The sequence below is a fragment of the Diceros bicornis genome, chromosome 38 (genome assembly GCF_020826845.1).
Source record: "Diceros bicornis minor isolate mBicDic1 chromosome 38, mDicBic1.mat.cur, whole genome shotgun sequence".
NCBI lineage: Eukaryota > Metazoa > Chordata > Mammalia > Perissodactyla > Rhinocerotidae > Diceros > Diceros bicornis.
Genome location: NC_080777.1, coordinates 26432841 through 26457558, shown reverse-complemented (window position 1 = coordinate 26457558; position 24718 = coordinate 26432841). Strand labels below are relative to the sequence as shown.

Below are 24718 nucleotides of genomic sequence, written 5' to 3'. Positions count from 1 at the left end.
CCAGGTCCATCCATGTTGTTGCAAATGGGACAATTTTGTCTTTTTTTTATGGCTGAGTAGTATTCCATTGTATAGATATACCACATCTTCTTTATCCAATCATCTGTTGATAGATACTTGGGTTGCTTCCACATCTTGGCTATACTGAATAATGCTGCAGTGAACATAGGGGTGCATAAGCGTCCTTGGATTGTTGATTTCAGGTTCTTTGGATAAATACCCAGAAGTGGGATAGCTGGATCATAAGGTATTTCTATTTTTAATTTTTTGAGGTATCTCTATACTGTTTTCCATAGAGGCTGTACCAGTTTGCATTTCCACCAGCAGTGAATGAGAGTTCGCATTTCTCCACAGCCTCTCCAACATTTGTTATTTTTTGTCTTGGTGTTTATAGCCATTCTCACTGCTGTAAGGTGATATCTTAGTGTAGTTTTGATTTGCATTTCCCTGATGGTTAGTGATGTTGAGCATCTTTTCATGTGCCTATTGGCTATCTGTATATCTTCCTTGGAAAAATGTCTGTTCTTATCCTCTGCCCATTTTTTGATTGGGTTATTTGTTTTTTTGTTGTTCAGGTGTGTGAGTTCTTTATATAGTATGGAGATTAACCCTTTGTTGGATATATGGTTTGCAAATATTTTCTGCCAGCTAGTGGGTTGTCTCTCCATTTTGATCCTGGTTTCGTTTGCCTTGCAGAAGGTCTTTAGTCTGATGAAGTCCCACTTGTTAATTTTTCTTTTGTTTCCCTTGTCTTAGTAGACATGGAATTCGAGAAGATCCCTTTATGACCAGTGACGAATAGTATACTGCCTACATTTTCTTCCAGGAGTTTTATAGTTTCAGGTCTCATCTTCAGGTCTTTGATCCGTTTTGAGTTAATTTTTATGTATGGCGAAAGCAGATGGTCTACTTTCATTCTTTTGCAAGTGGCTGCCCAGTTTTCCCAGCACCATTTATTGAAGAGACTTTCCTTTCTCCGTTGTATGTTCTTTGCTCTTTTGTCGAAGATTAGCTGCACATAGATGTGAGGTTTTGTTTCTGGGGTTTCAGTTCTGTTCCATTGATGTATGTGTGTATTTAAGAATAAATTTAATCTTTTAAATTGTGGATATCAGAGAGAAAACTTTTTAAAATAAAATTTTTATTAATTATATTTTAGTATGAAATATGAAATATTCATCTGATACTGAAAATACAAGAATAAAAACTTATCTCTTTGACAATAAAAATGTGTCTTTTTGATTGTCCCACTGACAGTTGTCTCTTTAAATAATAATGATAATAATAAAGATTTGTTTGTAAATTCTGAAGTTTATAAGTTAGAGGCTAATTTCCTTGTAGGTTTTGTCTTAAAAAAAAAAAAAGATTTGTTTAGTCATTTTCTACTAGAGAATTTTAATTTTTTAAAAAATCTATGCCAAAATTGTGATTCCTTGGGGAAAAAGTTATCAATACATCTTGAACTCTTTTCAGCTTCGTGAATTTCTATTGCTATATTAACTCTTGTTTAGCCTATACAGGAACTTGGTTTGGTATCTTTTGGACTTCATGTGGTCCTAAGTGGAAAACATACTGCTTTCTCCCTATGAAAATTGTTTATTTGTTCATTCATTCAATCATTCCTCATTTATGGAGCACTTGACTCATGCCAGGCAGTGTTCTATAGGCAAGATAATGAGTATCTTATCAGTCTGTATCAGTCTGGGTCCCATCAGGAGAAAGAAACTGTGCAGTAATTTGAACAAGGAAAGCTTAATATCAAGAATTTAAAACTGTAACCATAGGATTGGAGTAACAAGGAATGGGCTAGTGAGAAGTGAAGAAAACTCTAGAGAATATAGGCATAGCAGATATAAAGCAGCTCCTGACCTTAGGGCCAAGATAGAGCACCCAAGGAGGAAACCCCACCTGGGCCTGAGACCAAGACCCTGTTGGAGAGGGCACAGCCAGGGCTCACTGGATGGCAGAGAAGTTGCTGTGGTGCCACACTGGCAGAATTTGCCGCATCCTGCCCTTTGGGGTGCCTGGGAAAGCTGCCCCCAGAGAGACACATCCCTTCAAAGTAGCTGAAAAGCCACGCTAGGGGTGCTGGGGAATCTGTTCACAGAGAGGTGCCTCACTGGCAGCACACTGCTATGAAGCCACCTGAGGGAAAGTAATTTATTGGGGTTTCCTGACTGGAGGCACTCCCTGAAAAACCAGCTGAGGGAAAGATGGCACCAAGGGAAACTACTGGCCACTTGGTACCACTGACAGTGTACACTGCAATAGTCAGGTGCAAGAGCAGCCTCTTGTGCTGCAGGAGCCAAGCACTGGAAAGACTGCAAATACTGCGAAAGCCAGAGGCCCTCCTGCTGCACAGCTGCCTGTGGTGGGGAGGGGTGGGGGGCCCTTTGGCCACTGTAATTTGCAGGAACCAGGCACTGCAGAAGCTGCCTATTACAGAGGAGCCTCGTAGCCACCTTTGCTACAGGAACTGGGCCCTGGGGAAGCCAGGCCCTTCTCAAGGCACAGGCTTTGCAGGAGCCTCCCGAGTGAGTACACTGGAACTGGAAAACAAAACTTGTTCTTTCTGAAATGTCTCTTCAGTGTCCTCTCCTGACAAAGCTTAACATCCTGCCACCTGGTAGAAGGAAAAAATATCTAAAGAGCACAGATCCATTTTCACAGGTCAGGCAGTGAGGAGTAAATTTGGAGCTGAGAGGCAATAAATTGATAACTGGTACAGTCCACCTGATTGGATACTCAGCTTGCATTTATACCCTTCTACACACATTTGCACATCTGGTTAAACAACAAAACAAATCTGTATGTCTACCTAGTAAGATAGAGCTATCCTTTTTGCAAATGTAGACATTCTCATCCTTTCCCCCAAATGAGGAGAAGCACAGTCCTAAGAGTCATTGAATCCATCTCTTCAAAGTCAATTACAATCACAGTTAATTTTCTGTTAGTTACTAACAACGTGTATATAAAATAAAAATGAGAAGTAGAGAGAAGAAAAAATGGTTAGCAGATAAAAATAAACACACATATGAAGGCAAATAAAAAAATGCAGTGCTACTACAGCCTTGTTTCTGTAACTGATCATGAGACCATAATTGATATTTATGGCTTCCTTCTTTTACTACCCTTTCTGTATTTCCCTGCCTTCAGCCAGAACTCAGCTAGTAGTTGGGTTCTTTACCTGGTATAATGACACAAACTTTCATTCTCAAAAGCTCTGAATCCTCAATAGTTCTGCTCTTTTTTGATTGCTATAGTTGCCCATTAACCTTTAGGTGAGGAAGTCCCAACAGGAGCCCCAGAGAATCCCCTGGTTCCAGGCGCAGTCCTCCTTGCCTCCATTGTTTAGAAGCAACCCAGTTTCCCTTTGGTTATTGAGATCAGTCACTCCAGTTAGTAGATTAACCCCTTTTAACCTGTTGGTTCAGTGGCATAAGAGACCCAAAATGGCCAGGCGGCAGTCTCATCTTCCAATTCAAGTGATAGCATTCCCCTGTTGGGTAAGATCTCCAAACCAGAAGAGCTCTGCACTGCTGGGACAGGTAGTAGAACTTCTGCAAGTGGGTTATTAAGTGCAATAATGAGAGGGCCACTCACACTTCCACCCCTTGATTCCTGGTCCCACATAATCTGGCTATGGCAGAAACAGCACCAAAAAAGGTTTCTGATTCAGAGCACATCCTGCATCATGTAAAACAGAACTCCTCCCTTTGCGGGTGTTATTTCCCCACTGGCATCATAACTGAGTCTTCAGTAAGCCATTCCATCTTTCAGTTAGGCCACTTGCTTCTAGGTTAGACGTATAGGTAAGGCTAGTTAGTATTATGGGTATGAGCGCATTGCTTTACTTACTTTTCTGTTAAAGGAATACTTTAATGAGATTCAGTGTTGTGGAATGCCATGCTGATGGATATGTTACTCTGTGAGTCTAATAATGGTGGTACTGGCAGAAGCATTATGGGCAGAGAAGACAAATCCTTATCCAGAATATTTATTCCAGTGAGGATGACCGCTGTCTCCTCCTTGATGGAAGAGGTCCAATGTAATTAACCTGCCAGCCAGGTAGCTAGCTGATTGCCGTGGGGAGATACCTCACCAGAAGCATGCTCCTACAAAACTACCTGAAGAAGGTGCCAGGTGTTCTGCTGGGTGTTACTGGCCACTGGGTACTGCAAGAGCCAGGTCCTGGAGGAGCACAGGCTCTGCAGGAGCCCACCTGAGAGCGCACTGGGAGCCAGGAAGCAAAAATCCTTTCCTCCTGCAACGTATCTCCAGTGTCCTCTACTGACAAAGCTCTACTTTGTCCTCTAGTGACATTAGGCCATCTGGTAAAAGACAGATATTTCAAAGGTCCAGATCCATTATCACAGATAGGTATCAAAGAGTGAATTTGGAGCTGAGAGGCAGTAAATTGAAGGCACAGCTTCCATGAATCTGGTATTTTATTGTGATTTACTGCAGTGATAAAGTAGTGTTATGGAAAGAGTAAAAAATAGTTAACCACCTGAGAAGTAAAGAAAGACCTTTATTTTGAAGGAAATGGTTGATGTTGGTAGAGTTTTCCAAAGATAGAGTATAAGGGTATTGATTCATTCATTTGTGTATTGATAAATAATATTATTTTCCAGGTATTCTGTACTAGGAATTTCAAAGTTATTAATGTATGAGTCTATAGAATCATATTAATAAATGTAAATAAAATAATAAATCATATAGTGTCAGTGAATCAAGGCCAGTCAATGTGATAAGAACTTTAATATGGGATATGTAGGAGGAAGAGTGGTAGATTGAAGAGTTGACTTCAGTGTAACACCTGGTTCTTGAAAGGAATTTATCTCTTGTCTAGGAAATTCTTACTTGTCTAATGTGTCAGTGTGTGTGTGTATGTGTGTGTGTGAGAAGAGAGAGAGAGAGAAGTTGTGCTACAGAATCTAGTTGGAGAAGTAAGCAGTGCCCAGATTGTGAAGAATCATGTTGGCTAAATTAAAGGGTTTGGATTTTATCCAACAGATTGTGGGGAGGCAAATGAGGTACATTATATGACCAGGTTTATTTTGGGGAAGATAACACTGGTGGCATTATAAAAGAAAAAAATAGAGTAGGGAAATTCTGACTGGCCGGAGTCTAATTAAGAGGCTTTTGCAGTAATAAAAGCAAGAGATGACTAGCTCCTGAGCTAGGACAGTGACCATAAGAGGTAGATGAAGTTGGGGTTTAGAAACATTTCTAAGGAAATGTCTATTGGATATAGAGTCTGCTTGAAAGTAGGTAAGGAAGGAGAAGTATAGAATGACACACGAAGGACAGATCTTCACTAAGTATTTATTTAGGATCTGCCGTATAGTGGGGCAGGGCTTGGTGTCATTTACTACTAGTAAATTGTAACTTTATGAGTGTGTGTGCATGTGTATACATATATAGATATACATACTCGTAGATGCTTATATACAGATGTATATATTTACATATATTTGTGCATGCTAAATGTACATATATGTATGTTTGGTGTATATAAGGGAATATATACAATTTTAATATTATATGTATAATTATTTATTCTCATTTAATTATATGTAAGTTACAAATTGAGTATTTAACTCCGCTTATAATGATTTAGAAGTTGTTTTGTGATTGCTTTGCAATTTTGATTGTCTCTTTTCAGTTGCTAATGATTTGTGATCAGTTTTATTTTGTTTTTGGTGAGAGATTTTAAATTATGATTTTCAAAGATGCCTAATAGTTAAAGTAGTTTTAGCCAATTGAATTTTATTTATTGATTATTTGACATATTGTCCCCAGATATGGTAGTAGTGTGATTACATCAATAATATCTTGTAAAATTAAAGATTTGTGTTTCAGTCCTGACTACTCAACCAAAAAATTGAATGACTTCATATAAGCCATTTAATTTCTTTTACCCTGAAGTTTCTTATCTAAAAAATGAGAGAATTGAACAAGAATGATCTCTAAGGTCTTTTCTAGTTCTTAGATGCAGTGATTCTTTAATTGTACTGTTTATTTCTTAAATAATTGCCTAAATTATGTAGTCTTTATATAATTCGCATAAACATCCTAACCCATAGTCTCTAGAATCCAGAGTCTGGAAGTTTGGGAGGAGAAAGATGGCTAAATACATTGAGCAGTGTGGTAGTACTAGACTCCTTAATTTTGGTGGAAATGTAGATAGGCCTTTTCCAGGAAAAGCAAAACTGCTATTGAATTGACTTTGAGAATGAGAACTAGAAAGCAGTAAGTTTATAATAGGGAAAGGTCTTGTAGGGGAATGTGTTTTAAAACATTGACATTGATGTATAACATGACAGCTACAGAAATCCAGAGTTGAGGGGAGGTTAGTATGACAGTCTTGGTGATGTGTAGACAGGACATGGAATGTAAGTTCCTGGAGGGCAGAGATTCTGGACTCTCTTGTCTGGTACTGGATCCCTGGTACCAGTTATATTGTCTGGCATGTGTGGTGTCCCACTCACTAGTTGTGTGATCTTGGGCAGTTGGTTTCACTTTGCCTCAGTTTCCCCATCTGTAAAATGAATGAAAGAATGAATATATGAAAGAAGCCTGCAAGCAAAAAAAATTTAGACTCATTTGGCTAGGAAAAGCTAATAAACCAGTGACCAAATGTGAGATGATTAGAACTCTCCAGAAGACTTGGGTTTGATGGAAAGAGATTAGGATGAAGAAAGAGAATGAAATATAAAGTAATATTTTAGTATAAAAAAGCGTTAAAAACTGCACAACCAAATACTGTCTCTTTTCGTTATATAAAGTTGCTATTTATCCACACATTTCCTTACAACTATAACTTAATTTGAATATTAGAATTTTGCTCAAGTTAGAGTATTTTATAGTTGCGATAACTTGGTGGTTTTCAAATACCTTTCTGCTACCGTTTTTGGCCTAAACTTTTAAATGTGAATGTAAATTAAACATGTTTCAGCAGATGGTTTCTTTATGCTTTCCACTAATTTTTTTTTCATTCCTTGAGGAGCTTATCACATTCCCATCTCTGCAGCAATTTATTCTGTATACCTATAGTTATTTATAGTGCTTAAATTTCTGAACTAAATATTGATTCAGTTAAAAATCAAATGAAGCCTCTAATCTGTAGTTCTTGGATTTTGTCATAAATACATTCTTAGGGGACATAAATATGCCCCTCAGTAAATCATATAGAACTCTAGTTGAAGTGAGAAGGACTTCTATGTAAGAATGAGGCACAATCTGTGTGAAAGATATAGAGACTGGAATAATGGGAGTGGCGATGGTCAATATGAGATCTTTACTTATAAATCGTGTGAATTAAAATTGTGCTGTTTTTCATTGTGGTCATCATTCTAGATGGATTGTTTTTCTGCTGTCTCCTTGGGAATCTGTTAATGCATTTTTTTTCCCCTCAAAATACATGTCTATTTAATTGCTTAAAACATAGCTTAGTTTTATTAGTAGGCTGATTTCCTCTGGTAAATATACTTGAAGAACAAGGAATAAATGAGATTTCCTATCACAAAGGGGAAGAGCTTTGGTTTAGCTTCCAGCTAAATGTACTTGCAGATGCAGGTTGAGATGATAACTTGTAGAATTTTTATCAATTATTTTATCTTTTTAACATTTTCTGAGAGAATCTGTTCTGTTGGTTTTCTGCTGAAGTTGTAGACTGATGCCTGAGGAAAGTTTTATAAGTTGGATCTCTATCATAGACCCTAAATTTTTCTTATAAAGGTCAACTGTTCTTGTTTGTTCAGTCCAAAGACTCATTCTCCACTATATAATTAGGATAAAATATTTTCAGCCAGTAGATATTACGCAAAGCCTCATAAAGATGGGAAGTTTGAATCCGTTTATATCAAAAGGCTGTTTAAAATGATGGCTGTTGTACTCTGGAGCCTGCTTGGGTTGGTTTCCTGGCTTTGCCACTTACTAGCTGTGTGATCTTGGGCAATTGGTTTAACTTTGCTGTGGTGTCATGATTTGTAAAATGGGAATACAGTCATGCGCCACAAAACAACATTTTGGTTAACAATGAATCGCATGTACAACGGTGGTCCCATAAGATTATTAGTATATAGCCTAGGTGTGTAGTAGGCTATACATACCATCTAGGTTTGTGTAAGTGTACTCTATGATGTTTGCACAACAATAAAATTGTGTAACAGCACATTTCTCAGAGTATATCCCTCTCGTTAAGTGACACGTGACTGTAATGATAATAGTACCTATTTCATAAGGTTGTTGTGTGAATTAAATCTGAGTACATCAGGTACTCAGAATAGTGCCTGGTACATAGTAAGCATTATATAAATGTTTGCTATTATTATTATTATCAGTGACAGAATCTGCATTAGACTTGGTGGCCTGGAACTGGAAGTCAAGTGCCTTTATTTTATGATGAAGTTCACTATTGCCAACCTTTGTTGTCAGGTTTCTTTCTCTGATTTCACATGCCCCAGTTCTTGTGTCTTCACATGGTTTCCATATATACTTATTTTATAATTGTGGTGCATGGGAAATAAATATTCCCAATGATTTTATTTTGCATTAGTCAGTACTTTGGGACTGTATCATTTCAATCCAGTATGCTTTGTGAAATTATATGTGCATTAAATATGTCATTAAACAAAGATGATAAGGAATTTTTTTTCTTAAACCTTTATTTGGTAAATTTGTTTTTTTTGGAAAGTTATAGCAATGCATTATTCCTTCAGTTTCCAGGGTATAATGCCAGGGATATGCTCTAACGCAAACGTTGAACCCTTTCTCCCACCCTCTTTGCTTTCCCAAAGGACAATATGGTATTAAAGAAGCAGCTGACGGAGTATTAGAAAGGCAATGTGGAGTTGCAGCCCTCTCCTGAACCAGACGTAGAATCCTGAGTAATTCTAATCCAAAGAAATATGATTGTCATTTCCCTTAAGCTGAACAATTCAGTATATCATAGATAACTTATATAATTATCAGTTGATCTCATAGTACTTTATTCTGCAAACCAAACTTCTGAAGTATGTAGCTGATTTCCCTTAATTTGCGTGGTTCTCAAAATGTTCTAGGTAAATCATTTGTTGTGACAGTTAGCACTCTCTTCAGAGGTATGGACACATATTGTCCAGAACAAAATGTAGAGTCTTTGCCATGCCCCAGAGGGCTCTCAGCCTTGATGCTGCTTGCCTGTCTGACTTCATGCCCTGCTGTTCTCCCACCTCCTCCAGTCTGATCACCTGACCTCCCTACTGCTCTGTGAAGATGCCAAGCCTGTTCACATCTCGGGATCTTTGAGTGCATTGTTTCGTCTGCCTGGAGTGCTCTTATTTCACTTGGGTCTCAGTTCAAATGTCACCACATCAGAGTTTGTCCCTAATCCTCCTCTCTAAAAGAGCCCTTCCATCACTCTCTCGCTTCTTACCCTGCTCTGAGTTTCTTCATAGAACTCACCTCTAACTGTCTTCATAGCTACTTTACTTATTTATTGTTTGCTTTCTCCACTAATATGCAAGCTCCATGAAAACGGGGACTTTGTTCTGTTCAGAACTGGGTCCCTGTTGCCTAGTAGAGTTTTATGATAGCACATAGTAGGCACGCAAAAACTTTGTTGAATTAAGTAAGTAAATTATTATAATACTTCCAGTTGCTCAGTTACCAAATGTGCTTTAAAGCTTTTAGAGATGGTCTTTAGATATATTTTGAAGGTGGTTCTGAATTATAGTCCAGTTAAAGTGTTCTGTTAACCACCTGTATGGAAAAAAAGATCCCTAGCTGTTACTAAGAATATGAAATGTTAGAATTGATCTGCTCTAAGAATAAAGAATGTTAGATCTGTCAGAGACAATGGTTACAGATCACCATAGACTTCTTATTTTATAGATTAGGAAACTGAGATCTCGTTATATTTGCAGATGTGCCAGAGGCCATACAGCTTCTTAGTGGCAGAGCTCTGACTTGGTCTGTGATACACTTCATTGTTATTATCTTATGCAACTTACATATAACTGTGTCTAATTTCCTAGTAAATATATTTTTTTCTTAACGGCGTTTTTTTGCTTATAACTTTATTATCCCCTCTACAAATTATGCTGTAACAGTATTTTCTCTGTTTTTTAATCACATAGTTATTACCTGCTGCTAGGTGGGTATGGGGGATCCATCTTCTTTGGTATGCTTCTGCCTTCTTTGGAAATCTCCATTTGGATGTCTCACAGTTAACAGAATCAGTATTTGCAAAAGCAAATTCCTTATAGTTCCACCCACACCTGACACTGTTGCTATATTACTTTAAATAATTCATTCTAGTTGCTTAGGCCAGAAACTGTGGTTAGGGAGGGGTAGTTGCCAGATTCTGTAGAGCTTCCTTCTTTCCTGGAAGATCTTGATTAGCAGAGATAACTCTCTGCCAAATGCTAGCCATTGCAGAAATTTTGTGATTCTTCTTATCATCACAGAAATCATCCTCTAAGAAACCAATCACATTCATCAGATAATATTGTGCCTTAGTGAATAATTCATAACTTCATTTAAGGATGACCATTAAGGGCATGGGGGAAGTATTTATATAACATTTAATAGAGTGCTTTGGACTCTGGGTGTGCCCAGTAAAATAAGTTACCTATATTATAATTCCTCATTTTGAGAATGTGTTTTTTCCTCTTGTTACACTGTTAATTATTTTCTCAACAATAAAAAAGGAACATTTGGGGGCCGGCCCGGTGGCACAATCAGTTAAGTGTGCGAGCTCCACTGCGGAGGCCCGGGGTTAGCCGGTTTGGATCCCGTGCGCGCACCGACGCACCACTTGTCAAGCCATGCTGTGGCGGTGTCCCATATAGAGTGGAGGAAGATGGGCACGGATGTTAGCCCAGGGCCAGTGTTCCTCAGCAAAAAAATGAGGAGGATTGGCAGATGTTAGCACAGGACTGATCTACCTCACAAAAAAAAAAAAAAAAGGGTTTTCCTCTTTTTTTTTTAAGGTTTTAAATGAGCTGTTTTAGAAGTCATCTATGTGCGAATGGAGAAACTGAGTAAATTAGCTGCCTTTCAAAGCTACATAGCTCTTTTAGCCCATTGGGCTACACTGAAGGGATGGAAAGAGTTAATGCAGCTTTAAAGATGCCTAATTTACAACCAAGGAGTACTGGAAAGCTCTCTGAGAATCTGAGTTAGATCAACCCCATTTTCATTTCCTTCTAGTTCAGAAATGTAAGATAAATAAATTCATGGTCTATGATTGTTAAATAGAAGTATTTGAATGCCTCCTAGTGGTATATTGTATGCTTTAATTAAGGAATTTTAAAAATAATATTTATTGAAGGAATACTGTAGATAAGCTATTAAAGCTTAAGTGCAAAGTACTAAAACCCTTTAATGATAGCATCCTAAATTGAATCAAAATACATTGTTTGCCATATAAAATTGATTAAGAATCTAAATGTAAAGATTATATAATACATTTGATGAAATGAGTATATTTTTAATCAAATTTTTATGTTTTTGGTTCAGATTAGATTATTTTCATTGATTTTTTTATTTAGTGGAACTATTTTACACTTAAATATAGTCAAATGTTGCTATTAAGATTGAATTGCTTTGTATACATTTATCCTTTTAAATTAATTTCATTGCTATATGTACGTTTTAATTTCTTTGTGTAATGAAATAGAGATAATGATTTATAGAAAGTCTGTGGTTCATTTTCAGTTGGTTTTATTTTTAAATTCTAATATTCAAGTTGAATAAAATGATTTAGTTAGTAACCTTGAAATGCAGACTAAAGCAAAACCTTGAAATGAAGAATGTTGTTTTAATTATTGCTTTAAACACTAAAAAATGACAACATTTAAAGAAATATAATTGAAAATGTAAAGAAAATCACAGTAAGGAATTCTGATGAAGGTCAGTAGGAGGGAGGGGAAAAAAATGATATCCCTTTGTTAGCATTAAAAAATATTTAATTAACTGCTTGCCAAAACAAAACAATTAAAATGGCAATTACCTTTAAAATAGCATCAATGTATTTGCAGCTGTTGTGATATAAAGCTAGGAAACAAAATGTTAATCTGAAATGAACAGTTTAAATATGAAATTATGATATACTTGGCTTCCTGTAGTACAGCTGTCAAGCTTGGGCAGTTCGCTGGTCAATAGTGACATTCTATGTGTCAGTGAACAGAGTCTCTTGATACCATAACCCGCGGTTCACACATTACTGAAGCTCCAACTGTCGAACATTCAAGTCCCCTGGTATTATTGCAGCTTCCAGACTCTCCTGACTGGCTCATGTTTCATTCTTTGGCAATTTGCCCTAATGATATCCCTCAGGAGCTTTCAGCCTCTCTTCCTTTCCATATTTAATCATGGTATATTAATCTGAATGATATGCGAACGGTGCTGCACAAATTGTAATTTCCTACAGTTTCTTCTGAGATACTCACCTAATTTTTCAGTTTTACTTTTATTTATGTTCTAAGCTTCAACCCCAAGCACTATATTTTCAGATAGTTATAACTGTCTACATAAGATGCCCAAGAAGCTACTTGTGCTGTTTATGTATTTTTCAGAGGGACTTCTGAAATATAAGACTTTTTACACACAGAATGATAAAGGTAATGTAATTTAGGCCGTTAAATAAATTGTTTGATGATTATCATTAATCTTTGATAACTTGAGCATGCCTTTTGTTTAGAGGGTTAGCAGCTACTTATTGTTGTTATCCTTTACAAATTTTAGTTAACTGCCTGTCTCCATGGATCAGTTGCTCTGCTCTACCCAATGTACTGGCAGCACATTTACATCCCAGTGCTTCCTCCACACCTGCTGGACTACTGCTGGTAAGGCGACGTGCCAGACTCCTTTAAATCCAGGTTTCATGATTAGAAAAACATCTGTTTATTTGTAGATTAGGTAAGCTTGGTGTATATATACATGAGTGAAATCTCTGAAACTTGACTTAAGGATTAGTAACAAGTATTAAGAGGTGCTTTTATCAACGGCAGAGTAGTTCTTTCCAAAGGTAGCAAAAATGTATACTTGGCAAACATAAAATTCTTTAGATTTTGTGAGTTTCTTCTGCGGTTATTAGTGGTTCATTTAGATAATTAAATGCGTAAATAGAAACTAATACAATCTTAGTTGTGGTTAGGAAAATTGTAGAGAAGTTATAGTATCACTTAGAGAACTCAGTATCTTAAGTGTCAAAATTCGTCTGCAGAGTCCGTCAGAAAACAAACTGTGTCAGCCCACAGTCTCCTTCCCTTTACTTCAGGACACCTTCCTTCACTCCTCTTCCCTCCCTAGCACACCGAATACCAAATACCAGCAAAGGGGTTGCCTCTAATACGGGGATTCCCTGGGTTTCTGGTTTAGATCAAAGTCTCAGCCTTAAGCCACTATGAAAAGAATGTGGAAAGTGTTGAGAATAATTCTGAAAAGCTTCCTGGCATTAGAAACAACTCCCAGTGATCTCACCCAATCTGAATTCAACTGCACCTCTAGAACTTACCTGTTCTCTTCCCCAGAAGAGTCTGCATACTTAGAGTGAAGCTAGACTTATAGTGAAGTACACTCCCACACAGCAGCCTGGGGACCTTCTCCTGGACTGTAGGGTAGAGTGTTCTCTTCACTGCATAATCATCTTCTGCAGGCATAGCTTAATTCTTAAGAAATCAGATGAGATTTTTTCCTCTAAAACATGCACATACACACATGCACAGAAGGAAATAATTTTGACCATAATGTATTTCTTTATATCACAACAAATGTTATTAAAAAACAAAACTCTTTTAGAATCAAAATATCTATTTAACTTTCTCATTTCATGAAAAGCAGATCACTTTGAAGATTTAAGGATTAAAATGATTTAAGTCCATCCATAGAGGTTTTCTATTCAGTTTTTATGACTAGTCCTCTTCAGAGCAAATGATTGTAATGAAAACACATATATTTGGCTACATATTGATTATACCAATATATTGTGTGTTTTCATAGCATGGTAATATTATTAGTATTGATAATGCTATGAAGTAGGTTCCCAATGATCTACCACTGCCATTCTGCCCTTTAAATACTGGAAAGAAGAAACAGTTTGGCAGGAGACTATAGGTATGCAGTTTAATTGTATTGTGAAGTGTCACACACACACAAGCTAAGAGTAAAGCTAGATCTATAGATAGGCTCTTTTGGTATTTATTTTAGAGTTTTTTCTGTGACCAACTTACCTAGAATATATTAGCCTCCTTGAAGGCAGGAACTGCAATTTATTGACGTTGACGTATGCAATAGACTTGCCGCATTAAAGTACTCTTTTTTTTGGTAGTAAGAACATAGTGTTCAGTAATTAAAATTTTTTTCAAATTTTTTACAAAAGTATTTGAAAATATGTTGATATGATTTTTAAAAATATGTGTGAAGTTAGTGGTTTAAGAACTAACTCTTCTAATTATGAGGTTTAGAATTATATTTTATCATAATAAACTTTGTACCATTGTAATGTCTCTCTTAAAATGTTCTGACCTGATAGAAGGTAACATCCTTTTAAGTTCAATTCTCTGTAATGATTACACATTTAAAACTTATAAAATATTGTTGTTTGGAAACTCTTTTATGAGGTAGGTAGTTTTGTGCCAATTCTTTCCAGAGATATCTTCCTGATACTTTCTGACCCTGCCTTCAAGTCCTTCTTTTTCTACTGCTTCCACTGTAATGAAGGAAGCTTATTTCATATTTCAGTCCCTGGAATTTTCTTACTAGTTTCTAACCTCTGAAATAGCCTTTAGGACAAGTTCTAATAGCTTCCATGCCAGACACTTCCCTGGTCCAGAGATTGCAGCAGTGATAATCAAACAAGGAGTTATCTGAAACTTCCTGAACCTTAAGGTCACAATGATAGGCTCAGCTTCTATTGTAGGAACTGGGCAATATAATATAATTTTTTAGAAATAGCCATCTAAGACTCTAGAATTCTGTCAGAAAATTCTATGGACTAAACTATTTCCTAGGGAAAATGGTTTTCTTCTTTTTGCATCCTTGCAAATGATCCTAGAATCATGCTGATCTGTATGTGAAAGGGAGAAAAATATTAGAGATTATCCCTTCAATCTCATGGGTTTTGAATAAAGAAATTTTTATATTCTATTTCAAAAATAGCACCAGGAATGTTTGATAGGGGTAAATGTATATTTTCCAACTCTTCAAGATGATTGGAACTTTCCAAATACTGAGGTACTTCTAGCTCCTGGAAGTATTTTTGTTTTTGCGTCTGGTATCTCTGGTGTGGCATAGACTGGAGAGCCATAATGCCATCTTGTGACCATGGATGAATATCGCATCTTGCTCTGCTGACAAGGCTTGCTAATTTGTTGGCTCATTCATTCATTCATCCATCCATTTGTATAGCAAACATTTAGTGCACACCTGTTTGCCAAGCTTTGAGTGTGTAATGTAATGAATAAGACTTAGGTTTTGTCCCTGAGGGGTCCATAGGTAGGAAGAAATTCACACGTACATACACATGTGCATATGCACTGAGTGCACACACACACACACACACATGCACACACACACAAGCACAGAGTAATACTGCAATACTGTAAGGTTTATATCAGAGGCATATAAAAGAAATATGGCTGGGAAGACCTAGGAAGAAGAGGCCTACACTGCCTGGTAGGATAGGGCAGGCTCCTGGGAGGAAGTGCCACCATCTGCATTATTCCCTTAATCTACTAGTATAAGGGGAAAATGAGGAGTTTCTATTTAGTGGGTATAAGGTTTCAGTTATACAAGATGTTTAAGTTCTAGAGATCTGCTGTACAGCATTGTGCCTATAGTTAACAATACTGTATTGTAGACTTAAAAATTTGTTAAGAGGGCAGATCTCATGTTAGATGTTCTTAACTACAAAAAAAAAAAAAGAGTACTTTAATGTGGCAAGTCTGTGATGTTACCATTCACTCTTATCTGAATTCTTAAACACCTAGGAGGTGGTGTGACTCTAGTACCAGTAAAATTATAATCCTTCATTATTTGTTCAAGAATAGTTGTCACTTTTTTATTTGGGCTGTCTGATTCTTCTTTCCATGAAAGGAGCAGATTTAGCTTCTAAGAAAATAATTAAAAAAAAAATAAATGGAAAATTAGGTTGTTTAGACTACCCTAAGTTAATAGACTGTTGTTACAGTCTAACCCATGGGTGGTCTGTGTAAGAAAACCTAAAAAGAAAAAAAGGCTATTACATAGTAATTATTTTTGAGTAAAGATTAATTGCTACCAAAAAGAAGAAGCAGTCGTAATAGAGCCTTCTGTATTCTATCTTTGCGAAATAACTTCATTGACAGAAAGATCTAGGACAGTTTTGCACATGGATGATAAAACATCTCTGTTGCCAAGGATCTCTTCCTGACTTATTAACACCCTAATCTAATTAGGAGATTTCAGCTAGGGTTGCAAAATTACTTTTCATGAGATTTGGCTGACTTTAATAATATTAGGATGTACACAATCCAGTTTTCATGGGAAAGAAACAACTATTCAATTAAATCTATATTCTGCAAAACATCATAATTATTTTAGGAAATTATGCTCTAGATTAAAAATGTTGGCAGTTTTAACATCTGTATGTTATGAATTTTGTTAGAAATTAGTGAGATAAAAACACATAGAGATACCCAGTGATCCCATAGAAAAAGTTTCAAGTTACTTTATTATTAAGTTCTGCATAGGAAATCTGTATTGAATTTTTATTCTAAGCAATTTCTAAACAGTATAAACAGTTTATATTTCAAGAGATAACTAGTTTTCATCAAGTTTTGAAAGTGTTATCTTAGATGTGTTTCATAGGACTTTAATAGGTTTGTTAGTACTTTTGGCTCTGATTTTTTTGAAATCTGATCCACTCAGTCTTCCTCCAACATCTGTAAAATGGACATAATAATTATTTTTAGAAGGCTTAAATATTTTGATTAGCACTCATTTTATTAAAATGTGCTTTGAAATTTGAGATTCCATGGACTTTCTATATTATACATCTGGTGGGTAGCATAACCTAACCTGGGGCAAATTGGAAGTTTGCACAGTAACTTTAATAATTTTATACTATTTTGGATGTGGCTTGATAAATTTAAAATCTTGGGATTTGCCTACCCTGTTTTATGAAAGTTGCCTGAACCCAGTCATGGGAGCCCAGAATAGTTAGTGACATATATTTTATGTCTTCTATGGAGTCTCAGAAGGGATTCCAGAGATGAGAACTTAAACTAGGGAAGTAACCAGCCTTCCCTTATTTAAGCAAAAGTGAAACAGTCCACGTTTATTCCTCCTGTTTCCTTTTGAAGGCAGAAAATGTTAGGTCTTAAGGATATCAAGGCCTATAAATAGTTCTCAACTTTCAGTCAAATGAAGTATCCAGAATATCAATCAGTTCCAGATGGTCTGTTGCATAAAAATAAAATAAAAAATAAAAAGGAACAAAGCTACAAAAGGCAAAGCCAACTGGGCATTAGAATCTAGTACAGTAGGAGGTAATGAACGGGCTGATGAGGAGTAAAATAAGAACTTCAACCGTTCTTATTTTTTTGTGAATTCTAGATATATATGTTAGTCGTTAGCCATCTTTAAATGAGTTTGAAACCATATGAGGTGACTTTGAACACTGTGATCTGTCAAGGTGCCTGCTAGTTGTATCCATGACTGGTTCTCAGTAACAAAGTAGATTCACAAGAGCTTGGACAGCTCTGTTCCAATAATGACAATGATGTTTGGAAAATTATGCAAACCCTTTGAGAAAGATTATCTGTTTTCATTATGAGAAAAGGTTTGTGTTAAATATAACACAAAGATGTCTATAAAAGAAATGTCAAAAAACATTTTATTTTTAAATAGCTATTTATTTGCATATCTTCTCTCACCTTTGTAGACATCTGTCCATTCTCATGGTTTCTTGTTAAATAATATTTTAATTTTGAAATGTCAAGTTGAATAATTTTCTTCTTGTATTTCATGAGAAATTTTTGAAATTACTAGTAAGTCTGATTTTATGTATTATAGAAACTGTTTAATATCTATGTTCTCTACTAGATTATAAAATCCACAAGGGAATTTATTCTACCGTGTTTATTATTGTACCCAATCCTCTAGCCCAGGTCCTGGCACCTGGTATGCTCCAGATATTATGTGTTAAATTAATTGATTCAATATTGTTCTTAAACTTATTTGAATATTTTTAAATTTATTAAAATTATTTTATTAATAAAAGTGAAAGTGGGATAAATATGAATGTATAAAATTTAAAGAAGGGACAAGGTACATGAGCAGAAGGATAGCACAGAAACAGAATGATCACAAAGGGAGGAACTTTGAAGTTCTAGTGCCCAAACAGCACCTGGCGCATAGTGGGTCTCAGTAAATATTTGGTGACTTGCTGGTTCAAAAAATGTTGGTGACATAGTAGATATGAAACAATGATGATATATTAAGGAGATCACAGAAATAAGAATCTAATTGCAATAAAAAAGGTGTGCAAAAGAAATGTGAATAAATTTGATGATTATTTAGGTTATATTTGATATGAAGTATATGGAAAAGATTCAACTCAGACTATGGCCTAGACCCTAATAGTCTTCTTAAATAAAAACAAGTTTTTTTTAGACATTACAACTTTTGATTTAATTATAAACGATTTTGTGAGTTTTATATAAATCACCCTTGATTTGAGTATATTAGTAGCCTCTAAGATTAAATTTGAATTTTATATATTGAATAATTTTAAATATCTATAATGCTATGTTAGAACTGCACATTTAATAAATTTAATTTTTTAAGCAGTCTGAATTACTTATATTATTGTTTCAGTTTTAATGAACTGTATGAATATGTACATATATATTTTTAATTTAGTGCCCCAATGCCATACCTGATTGGAATACACTCCAGCCTCATAGAGGTGAGTACCTTTCAGACATGAGATAATGATAAATTTATTCATGAAAATAAAAAACAGTTGTGTTTAGTACAAGGCAGTGACTAATTTCATGTTTAGAGTATACTTACATGATCATTTTCAAAAAGGTACTGTTGAGAAAATTTCATTTTAATTAGTCTGCTAAATGACCATCTTCAATGGCATGAAACCCATGAAAATAGGTTATATTGGTCGAAATTATATGGTAAGTTTTAAATACTAAAGACTCTAGTCCTTCATGAACCACTTTCTTTACGGCACTTGGGATCTTTTATACCTATTTCTTTTTCAGACCTGTATTTTGAAAGTTAGAATTTATGTAATTATGAGTCATAAAGGGAAAATGTTTTTATTTTGCAAACTTCATTATGATCCAGTTTATCAGTGTGCTTTTTCAAAATGTGGTTTTAATACACTATTCATGAACTTTTAAATTAGAATATAGCTTAAAATTTTTTTTTTAAATTTTCAGTCCTATTGGGGATTTAAAATGTAGTAATGTTTTGCACTGTCATCACCTCATTCCAAAATGATTTTTGTCTCTAGAATCGTCACTATAGTGAAAAATCTTGAACTTTAGACACATTGAACTTGAAATCGGTGAGATTTCCAGAGAGGACTTCTTATAAGATTAGCTCCTAAAAAAATAAAGAAAGGCTGGGATCAAAACAAAAGACTTACATCAGTTGCATGGCATCATTATGCTGGCTGATTTCAGTCTTATTCAAATAAATTTCTATTTTTGCTGGTTGTGAATATTGTACTTTAATCTGGTTTCCAATGAGCAACCTAAATGTTAGATTTGGTTTTCTTTTCTTTCTTTCTTTCTTTTTTTTTGTTTTTTTGTGAGGAAGATTGGCCCTGAGCTAACATCTGTTGCCAGTCTTTCTGTATTTTGTATGTGGGATGCTGCCACAGCATGGCTTGATGGGTAGTGCCTAGGTCCACGCCTAGGATTCGAACCTGCAAATCCCAGGCTGCCAAAGCAGAGCTTGAGAACCTAACCACTATACCACTGGGCCAGCTCCCTAGATTTGGTTTTCTCATTAGTTATTGTCACTGTATATACCATCAGTCCTCACTGTGCTGATCAAGGAAGATCCTGTTGATTATTTTAAAACTCCTGAGGATCATGTATGGAGAGAGTCATGCTCTTATAGGAATCCTGAATTATGGAATTCTGCATGTGCTCTGGTTTTGGTCATTTTTTCTTTTTGCAGAATGCTAGGGCAACATTTTTTATTTAACCATTAATAAAGGATACATTTTAATGAATTTGTTTAGTAGGTTTCATTTATTTTTAATTTTGAAGTCTGGGTTGGATAACATTATGACCCTTTTTTTATTTTTTTTTGTTTTTGGTGAGGAAGATCAGCCCTGAGCTAACATCCATGCCAATCCTCCTCTTTTTGCTGAGGAAGACTGGCCCTGAGCTAACATCTATTGCCAATCCTCGTCCTTTTTTTTTTCCCCCTTTTTCTCCCCAAAGCCCCAGTAGATAGTTGTATGTCATAGTTGCACATCCTTCTCGTTGCTGTATGTGGGACGCCGCCTCAGCGTGGCCGGACAAGTGGTGTGTCGGTGCGCGCCCGGGATCCGAACCTGGGCCGCCAGTAGCGGAGCGCGCGCACTTAACCGATAAGCCACGGGGCTGGCCCCTGACCCTTTATATTTTGTTAATTTTTAGAAAACTTGTTCTTGTGTGCCAGGGTGCTTGGAGTGAAAGGACAAATTGTATAACATAAAACGTGGATGAATAGGTGTTTAATCTGTTATTAGATTGTGGAATGTGTGACTGGCATTTTATTCATGAGTAGTTTGACTTTATACAAGATCTAACCATGGTTGATTGGTATGGTTTCAAAAAAGTCATCAAATTTACTTTTGATATTAGTGCACGTGTCTCTCCTTATTTAATGTATCTAATAGAATATGTAATTTTTACAATGTATTTATTTAACAGATGAAAAATATTTAAAGTTGTTGATTGTACCTGTTGATGTTATATTGTTTTTTTGTGTAATGATTCTGTATCAACTTTTAAAACAAATGATTTAGCTTTTGCAAAATATTGTAGAAGGAAAACACATGTTTTATATATTCAATTAAATTTGTCATGTATTTATTGGACACTTATAGAGAAAATCAGTACTTTTGTAAAGGAGCAAATTTAAGAATTATTAACTCCTTAAATTATTGTCTTAGAGAAACAGTCCATTCTAACTTTAAATTGGCTCTTATCATTAAATGAAAATGTTTAGAGTATGATTAGATTAGCTGAAATCTCTGTGCCTTTTATACTCTGGACTTATGAAACTGTCTTAATAGTCAGCTTTATTTGGTGTAATAGTGAATGAGAAAGTATAATAGGAAATTCAGGGATGTCTTTAAACCAGTTGGGTACCATTTAGTAGCTTTCTCCTTAATCTATTACAAGATGAGACACATCCTGCAATTCCATTCTTGGTATGTCGTTATTAGGTAGATTTTTTCACTAAAATTTTGACCTTTGTACTTTTTAATTTTATATAAATGATATTATAATTAAAATATAGCTATATCTATTTACATATTTTATATGTGAGACTGCACTGAGTAATTTCTTACATTTTGTTTGGCTGCGATTACAACTAACTTTTTTTTTTAACAAAGAATCAAAATATTCTCTTATTCTCTCTCATTCAAGATAGTTTCAACTCATTTTATCAGTTTTACAAATACTTCTAAACATAATTGTTCAAAGACATGAAATAAATGTCCTTTTAAATCTTTCTTTTAATTATTTTTATGTAATCATGAGTAGAAGATGCCTAGCGGTCTCTTTTTAAAATGAAAATTTGCTTCCAAAATAAAGGATAATGACACTTCATTCTACCTGAAAACTAGACTTTAGGGATGAACTCAAAGCAGACTAAAGCCTGTAGATGATTAGGAATAAATTAGTAGAGACTACAAATGTGAGGCTTATATTATTTGTTTTAATATACAGAGAATTCTAAATAAAACGTTGACTCAGTTTCACAAGCTCATGTGATTGCTGCCCTCGTGTCATTTCCTTGCATCAGTGTTCACGACGTACATTTGTAGTCGGGTTGCATGGAAGGTCTATGTGTAGAGGATGTGAGAGAGACTCAGCACCTTTAACACCTTACAGTTGGGCTTAATAAGACTGTCAGTCCGTGTCCTAATATTATTTTCTTAGTTTTGAAGAAAAAGGCAAATTCTCTTTTCATATTTTCTCTTTCCCCATCCTAACCAGTATATGAATTTTATGAGATATAAAAATATGAGGCAGAGAAAGTGGTACCATTTTATATGCCATATGACTTTCCACTCTTATTTAGAAAAAAAAAATAGCTAAAGCCTGATTCAGAGAGAAAACATAGATAAAATACTGACATTAATCCAAATTTTTTTAAAAAGATTTAAATTACATACTATTTTTTCCCTTTTTGCTTTTGTAGAATGTTCTCATTTTAGGGTATGTCAGCGTAGTGTTTTATTGAAATGACTACATTCTCCATTCTTATTGAGTGGCCCCTTGAACAAAATTTAATATTAGCTATTATCAGACTTTTTAAAACTAACAGCAACTTTGAAAAAAGTGTACATTCATATTAATATGAATTACTTTCGTTCAGAGTTTAGTGTTAGTGTCATCACAAAATATTTTGGGGTCACATAGCCATTATCCTAGGCTATTTAGATGAACTCATTTTATTCCATAAAAAATACTTGAGGTTTCTCAATTATCTTTACAGTTTCTGTTAAAAGTACAACTTAGAGTTGAAGATGGAAATAAAATTGTCATACTTTTTCCACACAAATGCCATTAATATAAATATATTTTTGCTTACAAAATAGGTTATTTTTATAGCTCTGCTGTAGTTAATTCATAGATAACCACTTATTTATGTATGTAAACCTTTTTTACATATATATACACACATGGAAAGGAAAGGAAATAAGTTTATTTATAAATGTTTTGGCAGTAGTATCACTGTTATAAGTGATTCTCTCTTCATTTCTTAGAAACAGCCATCTTCTGAGTCTTACTTTAGAATAATTATGTCTTTTACAAGATTTTGAGAGTCATGTGTCCCCCTGAGAATCCGTATTCCACATAGACATTATGGCCTTCTTAACACGTAAAAACTCCCTACTCTAGATTACCATTTCTTATGTTCTACTTTATATGCAGAGATTTGAAATTCTAAATGAATCAGAGAAATTTCAGTCTTGATCAACTTGAAACAAAAAATTGGTTTGGCTAATTTAAAATTTAAGGTATTTAATTCTCAAAAATGGCTGTTATTCTACAATGTCACTTTAAAAATACTACACTGAAATTAATTGATCTATTGCTAGTTGACCTATGTGGGTATGGAATTCTGAGTGGATTGATATATTTCATTAGTGAGCACCTTATTTGCATTAAGGAATAATACTATTTGCTGTCATTTAAATAAAACTAATAGAATTATATGATTTGTTTAAGGATACATATTAATTTAAATAGGAACCATAAGCCACAATTATTTCCTTTCTTTATGGATGAAAAATTTGATGAAATTCTAATTTATCATTTGTTCACATATTGAGATAATTTGACCATTTCACTAAGCTATCAAACAAATAAGACCAATAAGTCAAATAGTTAATCTGATAGGCTGTTAAATTTGATCTTTATATTGAAATTCATGTGATAAATATTACTAGCAATGAATTCCATATTACTGCCCTCTCTGTCATTTTTCCTTATTCAACTTTGTCTTCATCATCAGTTTACACCAAATTGATATTGAAATATAGAGAAAATATTTATTAATTTAAAACTTAATTTACTACTGTAGTCATAGTTATTGGTTTATGTTAGCCCTGCAATATGATTTATGCTAAAAACAGGTATAGAACTGACCACAAGTTCCTTTATCATAGGATTGAAATATAATTGATAAAATTTAAAGGATATCAGTTTTTACAGTTGAATGTAGCTGTGCCTGTTTTGTGAGTCTCTGTTGTAATATCTCTTTGGTAGTAAAATTATATTCAGTATCTCCAAACTAAATCATTATGTTTAGATTAGCAAACATTCTATTTTAAGCATTTTTACCCAATCTTTTTGAACAGTTGTAAATTAATTTTCTTTTTCATAGGGCAAAGTTGTTTATATTCTTTTATAATGTAGCATTTTCCTTTTTTCTTTGCCCAAGGCTAATGCATTAAGATAATTTTCTCTACATTTCTAAGCTCATTGTAATTTTGGAAGGAAAATATACTAAGACGTTTATTTATAATTGTGTTTTTTAAACAGAGAGTGAAAAATAAATCATTGGAAGATGTGGTTATGTTAAATGTTGACACAAACACTTTAGAATCACCGTTTAATGACTTGAACAACCTACCGAGTGATGTGGTAAGTCTGAAGGATATTTTGTGGTGAACATATATGTGTGTGTGTGTGTGTGTGTGTGTGTGTGTGTGTGTGTGTGTGTGTATATATATATATATATATATATGTTTTCTCCTGGACCCTTAAATTACCAAGAGTTATTTTTCCCACTTTTTCTATCTGAAATAAAAGGGTTGAATATGTGCATGGGGTGCGAAAGGAATCAATGGAGATTCTATATTTAATATTTTTACCTTTTGGCAGTTGAGGAGATGTGGAATGGAACGTCATATTCCTTATCGTAAAAGTAGGATCATAATTAAAATGCTAGATGCATTCATTAGGCAGAGTTTCTTTAAACGTAAGTC

The 24718-nt window shown here is 34.8% G+C and overlaps 1 protein-coding gene across 5 annotated transcripts in view; it reads left to right on the top strand.

Annotated features, from left to right (window-relative positions):
- DENND1B (DENN domain containing 1B) overlaps positions 1 to 24718 on the top strand; it is a 251133-nt gene that overhangs the window by 126370 nt on the left and 100045 nt on the right. For 4 of the 5 annotated variants that reach the window (XM_058533740.1, XM_058533738.1, XM_058533737.1 and 1 more), the window contains 3 exons: positions 12736 to 12836; positions 18895 to 18940; positions 24273 to 24374. In XM_058533740.1, coding sequence (XP_058389723.1) covers positions 12736 to 12836; positions 18895 to 18940; positions 24273 to 24374 — 249 coding nt within the window. The remainder of the gene's footprint in view (positions 1 to 12735; positions 12837 to 18894; positions 18941 to 24272; positions 24375 to 24718) is intronic. The other variant, XM_058533739.1, reaches the window with a different exon arrangement.